This window comes from Dryobates pubescens, chromosome 10, assembly GCF_014839835.1.
Source record: "Dryobates pubescens isolate bDryPub1 chromosome 10, bDryPub1.pri, whole genome shotgun sequence".
NCBI lineage: Eukaryota > Metazoa > Chordata > Aves > Piciformes > Picidae > Dryobates > Dryobates pubescens.
The window spans coordinates 16,349,627-16,364,121 of NC_071621.1; the positions used below are offsets into that span (position 1 = coordinate 16,349,627).

A 14,495-nucleotide genomic window follows, 5' to 3' on the forward strand; every position below is an offset into this window, starting at 1 on the left:
GGTTGTTTCAGAAGATAACATCCTATTAATGCTGCCATTTGACTCAGTCACAAACTGCAGTCATGCAGAATTCAGTCATCTGCACCAGGCACTGCCCTGTCAAAAACTCTCCTGCCACAAAGGTCAAAGAACCAACTCTATCCTCTCTGCACCTCAGCATTTAAATACAATCACAGAATTGGCAGGGTTGGAAGGGACCTCAAGGATCAGCCAGTTGCAAGCCCCCTGCCATGGGGAGGAACACTTCACACTACAGCAGGTTGCTCACAGCCACCTCCAGCCTGGCCTTCAAACCCTCCAGGGATGAGGCTTCCACCACCTCCCTGGGCAACCTGTGCCAGGCTCTCACCACCCTCATGGGGAAGAGCTTCTTCCTCACATCCAATCTCAATCTCCCCACTTCTAGTTTTGCTCCATCCCCCTGAGTCCTATCACTCCCTGACACCCTAAAATCTCCCTCCCCAGCTTTCCTGTAGGCCCCTGCAGATACTGGAAGGTGAATCACAGAAGGTTAGGGGTTGGAAGGGTCCTCCAGAGATCATCCAGGCCAACTCCCCTGCCAAAATAGGGTCACCTAGGGCAGGTCACACAGGAACACATCCAGGTAGGTTTGGAGTGTCTCCAGAGTGTCTGTAGAGGAAACTCCACAAGCTCTTTGGGCAGCCTGCTCCAGGGCTCCAGCATCCTCTCAGTGAAAATGTTTCTCCTTATAAAATCATAGCATGGTCTGGGTTGGAAGGGACCTCCAAAGGAGGAACAGGCTGCCCAGGGAGGCTGTGGCTGCCTCCTGCTTGGGGATATTTCAAGGCCAGGTTGGATGAGGCCTTGAACAACTGAGTCTATTGAGAGGTATCCCCTGCAGCAGATGATCTCTCAGGTCCCTTCCAACCTGAACTATTCTATGATTCTGTGATGATCTCAGAGGTATTCCCCAACTGAAACATTTCTGTGTTCCAATCCCTGACCACTCTTGCAGCAAGGAAATCTTCCCTCATCTCCAACCTAACCCTCCTCTAGCACAATTTCAGGCCATTTCCTCTCCTTCTATCACCTGAGACTGGGGAGAAGAGACCAACCCCCACCTCACTCCAACCTTCTTTCAGGGAGAGCAATGAGGTCTCCTCCTCTCAGCCTCCTCTTCTCCAGACCAAACACCCCCAGCTCCCTCAGCTGCTCCTGCCCAGCCCTGTTCTCCAGACCCTTCATCACCTCCATTGCCCATCTCTGGACACACTCCAACAACTCAACATCTTTCCTGTAATGAAGAGCCCCAAAGTGATGTCCATTCCCCTTTGCTGTTGGCCACTTTCCTCCACCAAAGCAGCTTCTCAAGCCCTGCCCCCCCCACCCCGAGGTAGAATCCAAGGCGCACAACTGGCGATGCTCACCTAAGGAAGGAAATCTGAACCCAGCCTGAGGTCTAACAGCTCATTCCAGGCAACCAAATGAGAGGCTGAAATGTCTTCCAAAGCTGATTTTGTAAGGTACTTAGAAGATGAGAAGAACATAATCCATGGGGCAAAACCACAGCTAGACCTCAGCTGAGCTTTCCAAAGCTCTCTGCTCAGGCCTTTAGCTCCCCGTGAGTTACATCATTATGACAAACACATTTCAGTGCTTTTATGTTTGGGTGTGCTCCAAGTACTTAAAGAGACATTTTTGAGCCCAAAAGATGGGCTTGCTGGGATTAACTCAATCAAAGCATAACTCACCAACACCCCACCCCCAAAATGAGTCAGGAATGGAGTTTCCATCAGCACCTAGAACCAAAACCACAGAAGTCCCCAAACCGCAGCCTCTCACCTCTGGCATCTTCACTTCTGCACAGCAGGATTGTTCCACCCCACTGCTCAGTTCAGCTCCAGAACCAAGCCCACCAGCTCCCCAGCTAACTCCTCCAGCAACTTCTTGCATCTTTTATTTGCCTCTTTTGATCCTTTAGGATTTCCCTCCTACGAATCCAGCTCCATTTCTTCTCACTGACCTCACCCAAGAGTTGTTGGGTTGGGGTTTTTTTTCCCCCTTCAAGTCACATTTCCCATCTGGCTCCCTGCTTGGCAACTCACTTCATTAAGGGCATAAGCACTCATTAATGCCCATCTGCTCTCACCACCCAAGATGGACAGGCACAGAAGAGGCAGTGAACCCCAAGGTCCTACCTGTATAGGCCATGTTCTTCGGGTTTCCGTAGGGAGCCCCAGGTTGGACGGGGCTATAAACAGGGTTCATGGTGGAAGACCAGGAACTCTGAGGACAAAGAGAAAAGCAAAAGTTCAGCTGGGTGCCTTCTGCTAGCTCCATCTGCTGTGCTACATCCTCTAGCTACATCACCATGGTTAGAATTCACAGACTCACAGCATGTTAGGGGGTGGAAGGGACCTCCAAGGATCATCCAGTCCAACCCCCTCTGCCAGAGCAGGACCACCTAGGGCAGATCACACAGGAACACATCCAGGTGGGTCTTGAGTATCTATAGAGAGGGAGACTCCACAACCCCCCAGGGCAGCCTGTTCCAGTCTCCTGTCACACTCACAGGGGAATAATTCTTCCTCCTCTTTCCATGGAACTTCCTATGCCTCAGCTCCCACCATTGCCTCTTGTGCTGGCATTGGGCATCACCCAGCAGAGCCTGGCTCCAGCCTCTTGGCACTCACCCTCCACATCTTTATCAGCATCAATGAGGTCACCTCTCAGGCTCCTTCTCTCCAAGCTACAGAGCCCTCAGCTCCCTCAAGCTCTCCCCACAAGGAAGATGTTCCACTGCCTTCAGCATCTTTGTGGCTCTATGTTGAACTCTTTCAAGCAGTGCCCTGAGATCCTTCTTGAGCTGAGAGGCCCAGAACTGGACACAATAGTCCAGGTGTGGCCTCAGAAGGGCAGAGTAGAGGGGGAGGAGAACCTCTCTGGACCTACCAAGCACAGCCCTTCTAATCCACCCCAGGATGGCTTTGGCCTTCTTGGCCACAGGAGCACATTGCTGGCTCATGGTCAACCTCCCATCCACCAGGACCCCCAGGTCCTTTTCCCCTTCACTGCTCTCCAGCAGCTCAGTCCCCAACCTGTACTGCTCCCTGGGGTTGCTCCTTCCCAGGTGCAAGACTCTCCCTTTGACCATTCCATTTCTCCCTGCCCAGCTCTCAGCCTCTCTAAATCTGGCTGCATGGCAACACAACTCTCCTGTGCCCTCACCCAGGTCACTGATGAATATATTGAACAGTCCTGGTGCCAGTACTGACTCTGGAGAGTCTCCACTAGGCACAGGCCTCCAACTAGACTCCATCCCATTGACCACAAGTCTCTGACTGCTTCCCTTCAACCATTTCCCATCCACCTCACTCCCTGACCATCCAGACCACACTGCCTCAGCTTAGCTGCAAGGATGCTGTTGGGGAGAGAGTGTCAAATGCTTTACTTAAATTGAGATAAACCACATCCACTGCTCTACCATCATCTATCCAGCTGGTTATGTCCTCATCAGTTCAACACACAGTTAGATGTGAAGGAAAGGGATTTAGAAGGAGATGTTATGCAACCAGAGCAGGGGATTTCATGATTCAAGTCTTTTGGGATCTCTCAGCTCATTCTCCAGAACTTCTCCAAGTGCTGCACGTTCTGCCTGCAAATGTACCCACAGCAGATCAACCTTCCACACCCCTGCCTTCAGCACAGGGCTCAGGACCTCACTTCTAGCTTCTTGATGAACAAAGAAGTGAAGGCACAAGGTCAGGACAAGGAATTCCTTGCTCACAGCTCTTAGGTGACCAAACCGACCACAATGAAAGCCTGACCTGTCATCAATTAGCAGAGAAAAGAGCAAATGCTGCTGGTGAGATGGAGAAGAGGAGGTTGAGGGAAGACTTCATTGCTATCTACAACTCCCTGAAAGGAGGTTGGGGTGAGGTGGGGCTTGGGCTTTTCTGCCTAGGTGAAAGAAGGAGAGGAAATGGCCTGAAATTGTGCCAGGGGAGGGTTAGGTTGGACATCAAGGACAATTTCTTTGCTGGAAGATTGGTCAGGGATTGGAAGAGGCTGCCCAGGGAGGTGGTGGAGTCCCCAGCCCTGGAGGTGTTCAAGAAACCTGTGGCCATGGCACTTGGGGCCATGGTTTAGTGGCCATGGTGGTGTTGATGGTTGGACTGGAGGATCTTGGAGTTCATTTCCCACCCAAACCTTTCTTTGATTCTCTGATTCTTTAGCTTTCTACAATGCTAAAACATCTCCAAAAGGTCCCTTCCAACCCAAACCACCCTGATTCTGTGAGCCTGTTAATGAGGACTCATCAGCTCTGCTGTTAATGACAAAACCTGATGGGAGCTGTTTGGCTGCCACCAGTCTGGAGCTCTCCAGAGCCCTTGCTGCCCTGCATAGCTTCATCTCTATTATTACAGGTTGCCTGAAAGCAGTGAGCCTGGAGTAACTTAGGTGTGTTGTGATACAGACTTGCTGCCAGAGTGGTCAGGGATTGGAAGAGGCTGCCCAGGGAGGTGGTGGAGTCCCCATCCCTGGAGGTGTTCAAGAAGCCTGTGTCCATGGCACTTGGGGCCATGGTTTGATGGCCATGGTGGTGCTGGGTTGATGGTTGGACTGGAGGATCTTAAGAGGACTTTTCCCACTCAAAACTAAACAGCTGTGAGCTTCCACCAGGAGCTGCCTACAACGACCTGGAGCCCAAAGCTTGTCAAGGGGTGCAGCCAGTGGCACCCAGCACATCCCAGCTGAGGAGATGCAGTGGAGGAGCTCAGGCGAGCAGCCAGGTTCGAACGCTAGGGCTGGGGGTGAGCTTCTTTGGAGTTTGATTCAGAGGAAAGCCAAGTGACTGGGGAATTTGTGTCTGCTGACTGTCACTTAAGCAACTGGCTCAGTTAATTACCTTAATGAAGCACATTCTCCATTCTGATTAAGGGGGAAATCACTCATTAAGCTTTATTAGCCGACACATTTGTCTCCGCAGCTATCCAGTGACACTTCCAACACAGGAACCTCGACCATCTCGCTTCCAAAACGTGTGTGTGTGGGGGGGGTTTGTTCTCTTTTTGGAGTTCCTAAATAAACCCTTTTCATTCCAAACAAGCCTCTGATGATGGATGCCCAATTTGCTAGATCGTTAACTCCTTCCCCTTTACCTCGGGACAGTAAACAAATCAGACGTTCAATGCTAGCACCAATTGACTCGGTAACAGTTACAGCTTAATTAATTAGCCTTCCCTCCACCCCCACCCTCCATCCAAGACAGCACAGAAGGAGCAATTCTCAAAGCAAAGGCAATCATGGTTATAAAGGGAGGTGGAAGAGAAAGCTACAAGGAGAGACTTTATCTACATCAGGAGCTCTGCTAAGGAAGGATGGAGCTCTTAAGAAGATGAAAAGGGGGGAAAATCAGTGCAGCATTTCACAGAGCCACAGAAACACTGAGGTTGGAAAAGACCCTCAGGATCACCAAGGCCAACCCAAAACCCTACTCTACAAGGCTCACCCCTAAAACCATAGCCCCAAGCCCCAAACCCCCAGGGTTTCATTCTTCTTCCTCCAGCCCTCACGATGCAATAACCACTGACCACAAACTCAAGTCATAGAATCATTCAGGTTGGTAAAGACCCTTGAGATCACCAGGTCCAAGCATCAACCCTGCTCTACCTCCCACCAGCCCAGGTTGCTCAAGGCCTCATCCAACCTGGCCTTGAACACCTCCAGGGAGGAGGCATCCACAGCCTCCCTGGGCAACCTGTTCCAGTGTCTCCCCAGCCTCACTGCCAAGGATCTCTTCCTCATCTCCAGTCTCAATCTCCCCTCTTCCAGCTTCAATACATTCCCTCTCATCCTGTCACTCCCAGCCCTTGTCAAATGTCCCCCCCTCCCCCCCGAGCTCTCCTGTAGGCCCCTTCAGGTACTGGAAGTCTGCTCTAAAGTCTCCCTGGAGCTTTCTCTTCTCCAGGCTAAACAGCCCCAACTCTCTCAGCCTGTCCACACAGGGGAGGTTCTCCAGCCCCCTGATCATCTTCATGGCCTCCTCTGGACCTTCTCCAACAGCTCCAGGTCCTTCTTGTGCTGGGGGTACCAGAACTGGCTGCAGTGCTGCAGGTGGAGTCTGAGCAGAGCAGAGGGGCAGAATCCCCTCCCTGTGCTGCTGCTTTCCCTGCTCTGGCTGCAGCCCAAGGATTTGCTTTATAACTAAATCAGCCCTGGGAGCCCATTCTGCCCTGCCTGCTCTAAGGTGGTGTACCAAACAGCTGAAGATTGAGAAGGATGAAAGAAAATGCTTTATTAGCCCAGATTAAAAAAAAAACAGAAGAAGAAGAAAGAGGGATTGTTATCACATCAGGGGGGTTGTGTGAGGAAGAGGCTTGTGCTTCCTCCCTGCTTGCTATGCAGGATGTTGTTCCCAAGCAGCATGGAAGAGTCCACGTGGACAGCGTTCCAGCTGGATGCTTCCCTTTCTATTCAGCACCTACCATTAAAGCACATTCAGAAGAGCTTCCAATACATGCTGCAAGACAATGCCATTCAAAAAGGAGAAAGGGGGGAAGAAAAAGACATTTTCAAATCATTACAAGCACTGCAGTGTGGCACTAAAGAGGGGAGGGGGGGGTGAAAAAAACACCCCCACCAACCCTACACTAAAAGGGGAATCAAAGAGGATTAGCGAAATTCAAACCTCCTGCAGCACAATCAACTCCTGCCCCTTGCTTGTGGCCATCAGGAGCCACCCTAAAAAAAGACCAACAGAAAAGGAATGCCAAAGAGACAAAGCCAAGGATTGCTCTGCACAGAGCTTCTGCTGCTTCTAAATCCCCCCAGGACGGTGATGCTCGGCTGCTTAGAAGCCGCTGAGGCTTCGGCGAGGACCTGAAAGAGGAAGCCCAGGATGGAATGCCATGGGAATAAGCTGCTAGCAAACAGTCTCCAGATACTTTGCTGGCTGTAACCTGGTTACATTTTCAGCTGGTTTATCCTTCCTGGGGGCCGTGCCTGACAGGCCCCCAGCGCCCCAGACAATGACTTCAGATGAAGGGTAAACAGTAACAAACAGGAGAGGTCAGCGGTTGGGTGGCCACCACTCCATCAGCAGGTCAGGGCAGTTTGAACAGAGGGATTGCCAAGCAGCACGAGAAAAGAGATTGAAAATGCTGCTGCCCTGAATGCTGAGCTTGAAGCTGCTCTGCTGGAAGGTGGCTGCAGAGCTGTGCTCCACTCTTGTCACCTCGCTGGACCGCAGCTGAGCTTCTCGCCCTGCATCCTGCTCTGCTACTGCTGCCAGGAGAGAGGCCTCTGACCCCTATTTCATCCAGCCATGGGCTTCACAGAGGACAGGGTCCAGTTATGGGCTCCCCAGCTCAAGAGAGACTGGGAACAGCTAGAGAGAGTCCAGGGAGGGATGGGGAGAGGCTGAAGGGTCTGGAGCAGCTCTGTGAGGAGCGAAGGCTGAGAGCCCTGGGGCTGAGAGCCTGCAGAAGAGCAGCCCCAGAGGGGAGCTGAGCAATGCTCAGCAAGAGCTGAAGGGGCTGTGGGGGGCAAGAGGCTGGGGCTGGCATCTGCTGAGTGCTGCCCAGGGACAGGCCAAGGGGCACAAACTGGCACCCAGGAGGTTCTATTTGAGGATGAGGAGAAAGTTGTTTGTTGTGAGGGTGGTGGAGGCCTGGAGCAGGCTGCCCAGAGAGGTTGTGGAGTCTCCTTGTGTGGAGAGCTTCCAACCCCCCCTGGCCATGGTGCTGCTGGGCAAGCTGCTGGGGGTGCCCTGCTGGAGCAGGGGGGTTGGCCTGGCTGAGCTCCAGAGCTCCCTTCCCACCCTCACCATGCCGTGAGCCTGTGATCCTCTTCCTACAGGAGCACTCAAAGCACTTAAGAACCAGCACAGGTATTGCTGCCACCTCCAAACTCCTACAGACAGGAGCTTTGTGGCCACTGTTAGTTCACTTTTTGCCTTGGAAAGCACCATGACCAGCTCCACTGCTTCCCAAAGTCATTCAGACCTCGACTCTGGGGATCAGGACCTTCTACACACAGCCACACTTTTACAGGAGCCTTCCTAAGCACACCTTGGTGGATCTGGCACCTCACCCACCCTTCCCTCTGATCACTCAGGCAGTTCAACACAAAGGTGACACTGAAGAAGATTTCCACAACCCTAAAAGAAATTCATTGAATCACAGCACCATGGAATTGGTTAGGCTGGAAAACACCTTTCAGACCATCCAGCCCAAGCCATTAACCCAGCACTACCAGCCCACTACCAACCTATGGCCCTCAGCAAGACATCTCAACAGCTTTCCGATCTCTTCAGGGATGAGCACACCACCACTGCCCTGGGCAGCCTGTGCCAGGCCTTGACAACCCTCAAGGGGAAGAAATTGATCCTCACGTTCAACCCCAACCTCTCCTGGCAACTTCAGGCCATTCCCTCTTATCCTATCACTACTTATCACAACCTGATCTAGTGTGAGGTGTTCCTGTCCCTGGCAGGGGGTTGGAACTAGATGATCCTTGAGGTCCCATCCAACCCTGACAATTCTATGATTCTATGATTTTGGAAGAGGAGACCAACTCCCACCTGGCTCCAAGCTCCTTTCAGAGTTGTAGAGAGCCAGAAGGTCTCTCCTCAGCCTCTTCTTCTCCAGGTTCAACACCCCCCAGTTCCCTCAGCTGCTCCTGCCCAGCCCTGTTCTCCAGACCCTTCCCCAGCTTTAGAATCATAGAATCAATAAGCTTGGAAGAGACCTCAAAGATCATCAAGTCCAAGCTGTCACCCAACACCTCATGACTACTAAACCATGGCTCCAAGGGCCACATCCAGTCCCCTCTTGAACACCTCTAGGAATGGGGACTCCACCACCTCCCTGGGCAGCACATTCCCATGGCCAACAACTCTCTCTGGGATGAACTTTCTCCTCACCCCCAGCCTAAACTTCCCCTGGCACAGCTTGAGACTGTGTCCTCTTGTTCTGTTTCTGGTTGCCTGGGAGAAGAGACCAACCCCCTCCTGGCTACAACCTCCCTTCAGGTAGTTGTAGACAGCAATGAGGTCTCCCCTGAGCCTCCTCTTCTCCAGGCTAAGCAACCCCAGCTCCCTCAGCCTCTCCTCACAGGGCTGTGCTCCAGACCCCTCCCCAGCCTCATTGCCCTTCTCTGGACACCTTCCAGCATCTCAATGTCCTTCTTCACCTGAGGGGCCCAGAACTGGACACAGCACTCAAGGTGTGGCCTAACCAGTGCTGAGGACAGGGCACAATGACCTCCCTGCTCCTGCTGGCCACACTGCTCCTGATGCAGGCCAGGATGCCATTGGCCTTCTTGGCCACCTGGGCACACTGCAGGCTCATGTTCAGCCTACTCTCAACCAGCACCCCCAGGTCCCTCTCTGCCTGGCTGCTCTCCAGACACTCTGACCCCAGCCTGTAGCACAGCCTGGGGTTGCTGTGGCCAATGTGCAGCACCTGGCACTTGGATGTGTTCAATGTGATGCCCTTGGACTCTGCCCATCTGCCCAGCCTGGCAAGGTCCCTCTGCAGAGCTCTCCTACCCTCTACCAGCTCAACTCCTGCCCCCAGCTTGGTGTCATCTGCAAACTGACTGCTGATGGACTCAGTGCCCTCATCCAGATCATCAATAAAGATATTGAACAGGCTGGGGCCCAGCACTGAGCCCTGGGGCACACCACTAGTGCCTGGCTGCCAGCTGGCTGTGGCACCATTCACCACCACTCTCTGGGCTCAGCCTCCAGCCAGCTCCTCCCCCAGCACAGAGTGCTGCTGTCCAAGCCAGGGGCTGACAGCTTGGCCAGGAGTTTGCTGTGGGGGACGGTGGCAAAGGCCTTGCTGAAGTCCAGGCAGACTGCAGCCACAGCCTGCCCCACAGCCCCCAGGCAGTCACCTGAGCAGAGCAGGACATCAGGTTGGTCAGGCAGGAGCTGCCCTTCCTGAATCCATGCTGGCTGGGCCTGAGCCCTTGGCCATGGTGCAAGTGCTGTGTGCTTGCACTCCAGATGCCCTGTTCCATGCTCTTGCCTGGCACTGAGCTCAGGCTGCCAGGCCTGGAGTTTCCAGGTTCCTCCATCCGACCCTTCTTTGTTACCCTTCTCTGCACCTGCTCTACTCCCTCAATGTCCTTCTTGGAGTGAGGAGTCCAAAACTGAACTCACCAGTCCAAAATTCACCAGTGCCCAGCCCAGGGGGACAATTCCTGCCCTGTTCAGGCTGCCCACACCATTGCTGCTCCAGGTCAGGATGCTGGTGGCCTTCTTGGCCACCTAGGCACTCCAGTGGCTCTTCTTCAGCCAACTGTCAACTAATACCCTCCCACAAACCTGGTAAATGGCATCCAAGAAGTTCAGGAAGTTCTTAGCATTTTCTTTTCAGACTAAGTGGATAAAATCTTTATAAATAGAGGGTTAGTGAGAAACAGACATCTTACAGGGGTCCTGCTCTTGTGGGAGGTGTCCCTGCCCACGGCAGGGCAGTTGGAACTGGATGATCTTTAAGCTCCCTTCCAACCAAAGCCATTCTATGATTCCCTTATAGCACCCTGACACCTTTCATGATCTCAAAATATTCAGGGGAAGGCTGAGCAGCAGGGCAAGAGAGGGGATTCTGACCCTTGGCTCTGCTCAGACCCCACCTCCAATCCTCCCTCCAGGTCTGCTGTCCCCAGCACAAGGAGGACACAGAGCTGCTGGAGGGAGGCCAGAGGAGGCCACAAAGATGATCCAAGGGCTGCAGCAGCTCTGCTCTGAGGCCAGGCTGAGGGAGCTGGGGGTGTTCAGCCTGGAGAAGAGAAGGCTCCAGGGGGACCTCAGAGCTGCCTTGCAAGAGCTGAAGGGATCCTGCAGCAAGGCTGCAGAGGGACTTTTGCTAAGGGTGTCTAGAGCCAGGCCCAGGGGGAATGGTTTGAAGCTGAGGCACAGCAGGGTCAGACTGGAGCTGAGGAAGAAGTTGTTCAGCAGGAGGGTGGTGAGAGTCTGGCACAGGCTGCCCAGGGAGGCTGTGGCTGCCTCCTGCCTGGGACTGTTCAATGCCAGGCTGTGTGAGGTCTTGAGCAGCTGAGTCCAGTTGAGAGGTGTCCCTGCCCATGATGGGGAGGTTGGAAGAGATAATATCTGAGGTCCCTTCCAACCTGAACCATTTCATGATGATGATGATGATAAATAGTAGTTGTACATTGAATTGTAAAGACAAGAGTAAACAATGCAATCTGACCAGCTCTGGATGGCAGAAACCTCTCCATGGTGTTTCCTACCCATCCTTGGGCCAAGCTGCCTTACCCTCGAACTTCCCACCCTGCTTAGGCTGTGATTTGCCTTCTTCCTTTGTGCAAAAGGGATCTAAGAGCTTTTCAGAGCCCCACTCCCTACACTTTTCATTGGAAAGAGATTTGGCTTTTGCTCCTCTGAGAGCAAATGAGCTGTGCCCAGAAGTATTTCTTTTACACCAGACAGCACAGAACCAGGAATGAGAGAGAGAGAGAGAGAGAGAACAGAAATAAAAGCAAAGAAAACAGAAATCTGATTTCTCTGATCTCCACATCCCCTCTTTAAATTCAAATCACATCCTAACAGCATCCAGCCAAAGCCTCCTTGAGCAGGAGAAGACCTCCTGACCTTACACCGCCTTCAAACCTCCCTAATTTTCTGACAAGTTCTCATTTGAGTCATTTCGAGCTTGACCCTCACTTGGGATCCACCAAGCAATCATTCAATTAACTTCCAGTTCATCTGCCAGAGGTTAATTTAGCCAAGCTGCATGGTCAGGTCCCACTTACCCTCCCAAAAAAAACCCTCTCCTGTGACACTGAGACGTGAGGTTGGAGATTCCTAGCACCAAGTGGACTTCCACTATGGTGCCAGGGGAGGGTTAGGTTGGAGATGAGGAGGAATTTCTCTGCTGCAAGAGTGGTCAGGGATTGGCAGAGGCTGCCCAGGGAGGTGGTGGAGTCCCCATCCCTGGAGGTGTTCCAAGAAATATGTGGCAATGGCACTCTGGGACATGGATTAATGGCCAGGGTGATGTTGGGTTGAAGGTTGCTCTTGAAGGTCTCTCCAACCAAAACTATTCTGTGATTAAATTCCATGGACAGGACCTCCACACACTCCAGAAGGTCACAAAATCACAGGATCAGAGAATCATAGAACCATACAACAGTCTGGGTTGGAAGTGACCTCCAAAGGTCATCCAGTCCAACCCCCTCTGCACTCAGCAGGGACATCCTCAACTAGCTCAGGTTGCCCAGAGCCCTGTCCAGCCTCACCTTCAATATCTCCAGGGATGTGGCCCAAACCACCTCCCTGGGCAACCTGTGCCAGTGTTCCACCACCCTCATAGGGCAGAACTTCTTCCTCACATCCAATCTAAATCTGCTCTGCTCTAGTTTGAAGCCATTGTCTCTTGTCCTGTCCCTGCAGACCTCTGCAAACAGTCTCTCTGCAGCCTTCCTGTAGCCCCCTTCAGGTACTGGCAGGCTGCTATTAGGTCTCCCTGGAGCCTTCTCTTTTCCAGGCTGAACACCCCCAGCTCCCTCAGCCTGGCCTCACAGCAGAGCTGCTCCAACCCCCTGAGCATTTGCCTGGCCCTCCTCTGGACCTGCTCCATCAGCTCCAGGTCCTTGCTGTGCTGAGGGCTCCAGACCTGCACACAGCACTCCAGCTGAGGTCTCCCCAGAGCAGAGCAAAGTGGCAGAATCACCTCTCTGGCTCTGCTGCCAGCGCTGCTTTGGCTGCAGCCCAGGCTGCCCTTGGCCTTCTGTGCTGCAAGCTCACACTGCCTGCTCCCGGCCAGCTTCTCCCCCACCAGCACCCCCAAGACCTTTCCCTCAGGGCTGCTTTCCATCCCCTCCTCCCCCAGTCTGTATTGATAGTGAGGATTGCTCTGGCTTCCTGTGGCCAACATTGAGATCCACCAGGCTGCAGGTTTGGACTGGGTGAATTATGACTTCCAGTCTTGGTCCTTACTTATTGCCCTCTAATAATCTGCTCACAGCTCCTGCTTTCTGGTCTCATAGGTTTTCTTCTCCAGTCAAGAATAAGCTGCCCATGGAAGTGGTGGAGTCACCATCCCTGGAGGTGTAAAAAAGAACCCTCACATGGATATGACACTTTGGGGCATGGTTGAATGGCCAGGGTGCTGTTGGGTTGATGGTTAGAGTAGGGTAGATGTAGATTGGACATTAGGAAGAAGTTCTTCACTAGGAGGGTGGTGAGACACTGGAACAAGATGCCCACAGAAGTTGTGAACACCTCAGCCCTGGAAGTGTTTAAGACCAGGCTGGTTGAGGCCTTGAGCAGCTGAGCCTAAGTTGAGAGATGTCCCTGAGCATGGTGGGGAGGTTGGAGGAAATGATCTCTGAGGTCCCTTCCATCTCAAGCCATTCTATGATCTTAGAGGCCTTTTCCAACCAAAGTAATTGTATGACTACAAACCCAAGGTAGGATGAACCATCCTCCACCTCCAGCCACATTCCCCTGGCAGGCAGCACAGCCAATCCCTCCCTGTCCTCCTCTTCTTTGCTCATGCTGATGCAGGGACAAGGATGGTTCATGAAGAGTGGGAAAAATAAGATGAAGAGAGGAAATGGAAGGGATCAGTCCCCTGGAACAGCTCCTTCTTCCCTCAATATTGTGCGATCTTTGTTCTCCCAACAAAGCAGTACCAGAAAAGATGAAGGGGAGCCCAGGATAAATCTGTCAGCAGAAAGGGAGCTTTGGCAAGAGGTTTGTTTATCATCATCTTGTTGTAATTAGGTGTTGGCAAGAGGTGCCTGTAAATGAGCCCAGAAGACTGGAAGCCTTTCCCACCCATAGGACAGGCAGAGGCTGGCAAACGTTCACCCTGTTTGGAAATCATGGATGGAAAACAACAGAGCCCAGAATTACACTGCCTGTGGTGTCCCTGGAGCTACTGAGAAGCACAGATCCAGGCTGGCTGCAGAGCGGGGTGAGAGCAGCCCTGAAGAAAGAGACTTGGGGGTGCTGGGTGCTGAGCAGCTCCCCAGGAGCCAGCAGTGCCCTCAGGCAGCCCAGCAGGCAGCTGTGTGCTGGGCTGCAGCCAGAGGAGTGTGGGCAGCAGGGCAAGAGAGGGGATTCTGACCCTTGGCTCTGCTCAGACCCCACCTCCAGTCCTGCCTCCAGGTCTGCTGTCCCCAGCACAAGGAGGACACAGAGCTGCTGGAGGGAGGCCAGAGGAGGCCACAAGGATGATCCAAGGGCTGCAGCAGCTCTGCTCTGAGGCCAGGCTGAGGGAGCTGGGGGTGTTCAGCCTGGAGAAGAGAAGGCTCCAGGGGGACCTCAGAGCTGCCCTGCAATAGATGAAGGGATCCTGCAGGAAGGCTGCAGAGGGACTTTTGCTAAGGGTGTCTAGAGCCAGGCCAAGGGGGAGTGGTTTGAAGCTGAGGCACAGCAGGGTCAGACTGGAGCTGAGGAAGAAGTTCTTCAGTGTGAGGGTGGTGAGACTCTGGCACAGGCTGCCCAGGGAGGCTGTGGCTGCCTCCATCCTGGGGGTGTTGAAGGCCAGGTT

At 53.1% G+C, this 14,495-nt stretch overlaps 1 protein-coding gene across 2 annotated transcripts in view; it reads right to left on the reverse strand.

Annotated features, from left to right (window-relative positions):
- The window catches only part of FAM168A (family with sequence similarity 168 member A), a 219,915-nt gene that overhangs the window by 98,390 nt on the left and 107,030 nt on the right, over nt 1-14,495 (reverse strand). For both annotated transcript variants that reach the window (XM_054164559.1, XM_054164558.1), the window contains one exon: nt 2,160-2,247. In XM_054164559.1, coding sequence (XP_054020534.1) covers nt 2,160-2,229 — 70 coding nt within the window. In that variant the 5' untranslated portion in view covers nt 2,230-2,247. The remainder of the gene's footprint in view (nt 1-2,159; nt 2,248-14,495) is intronic.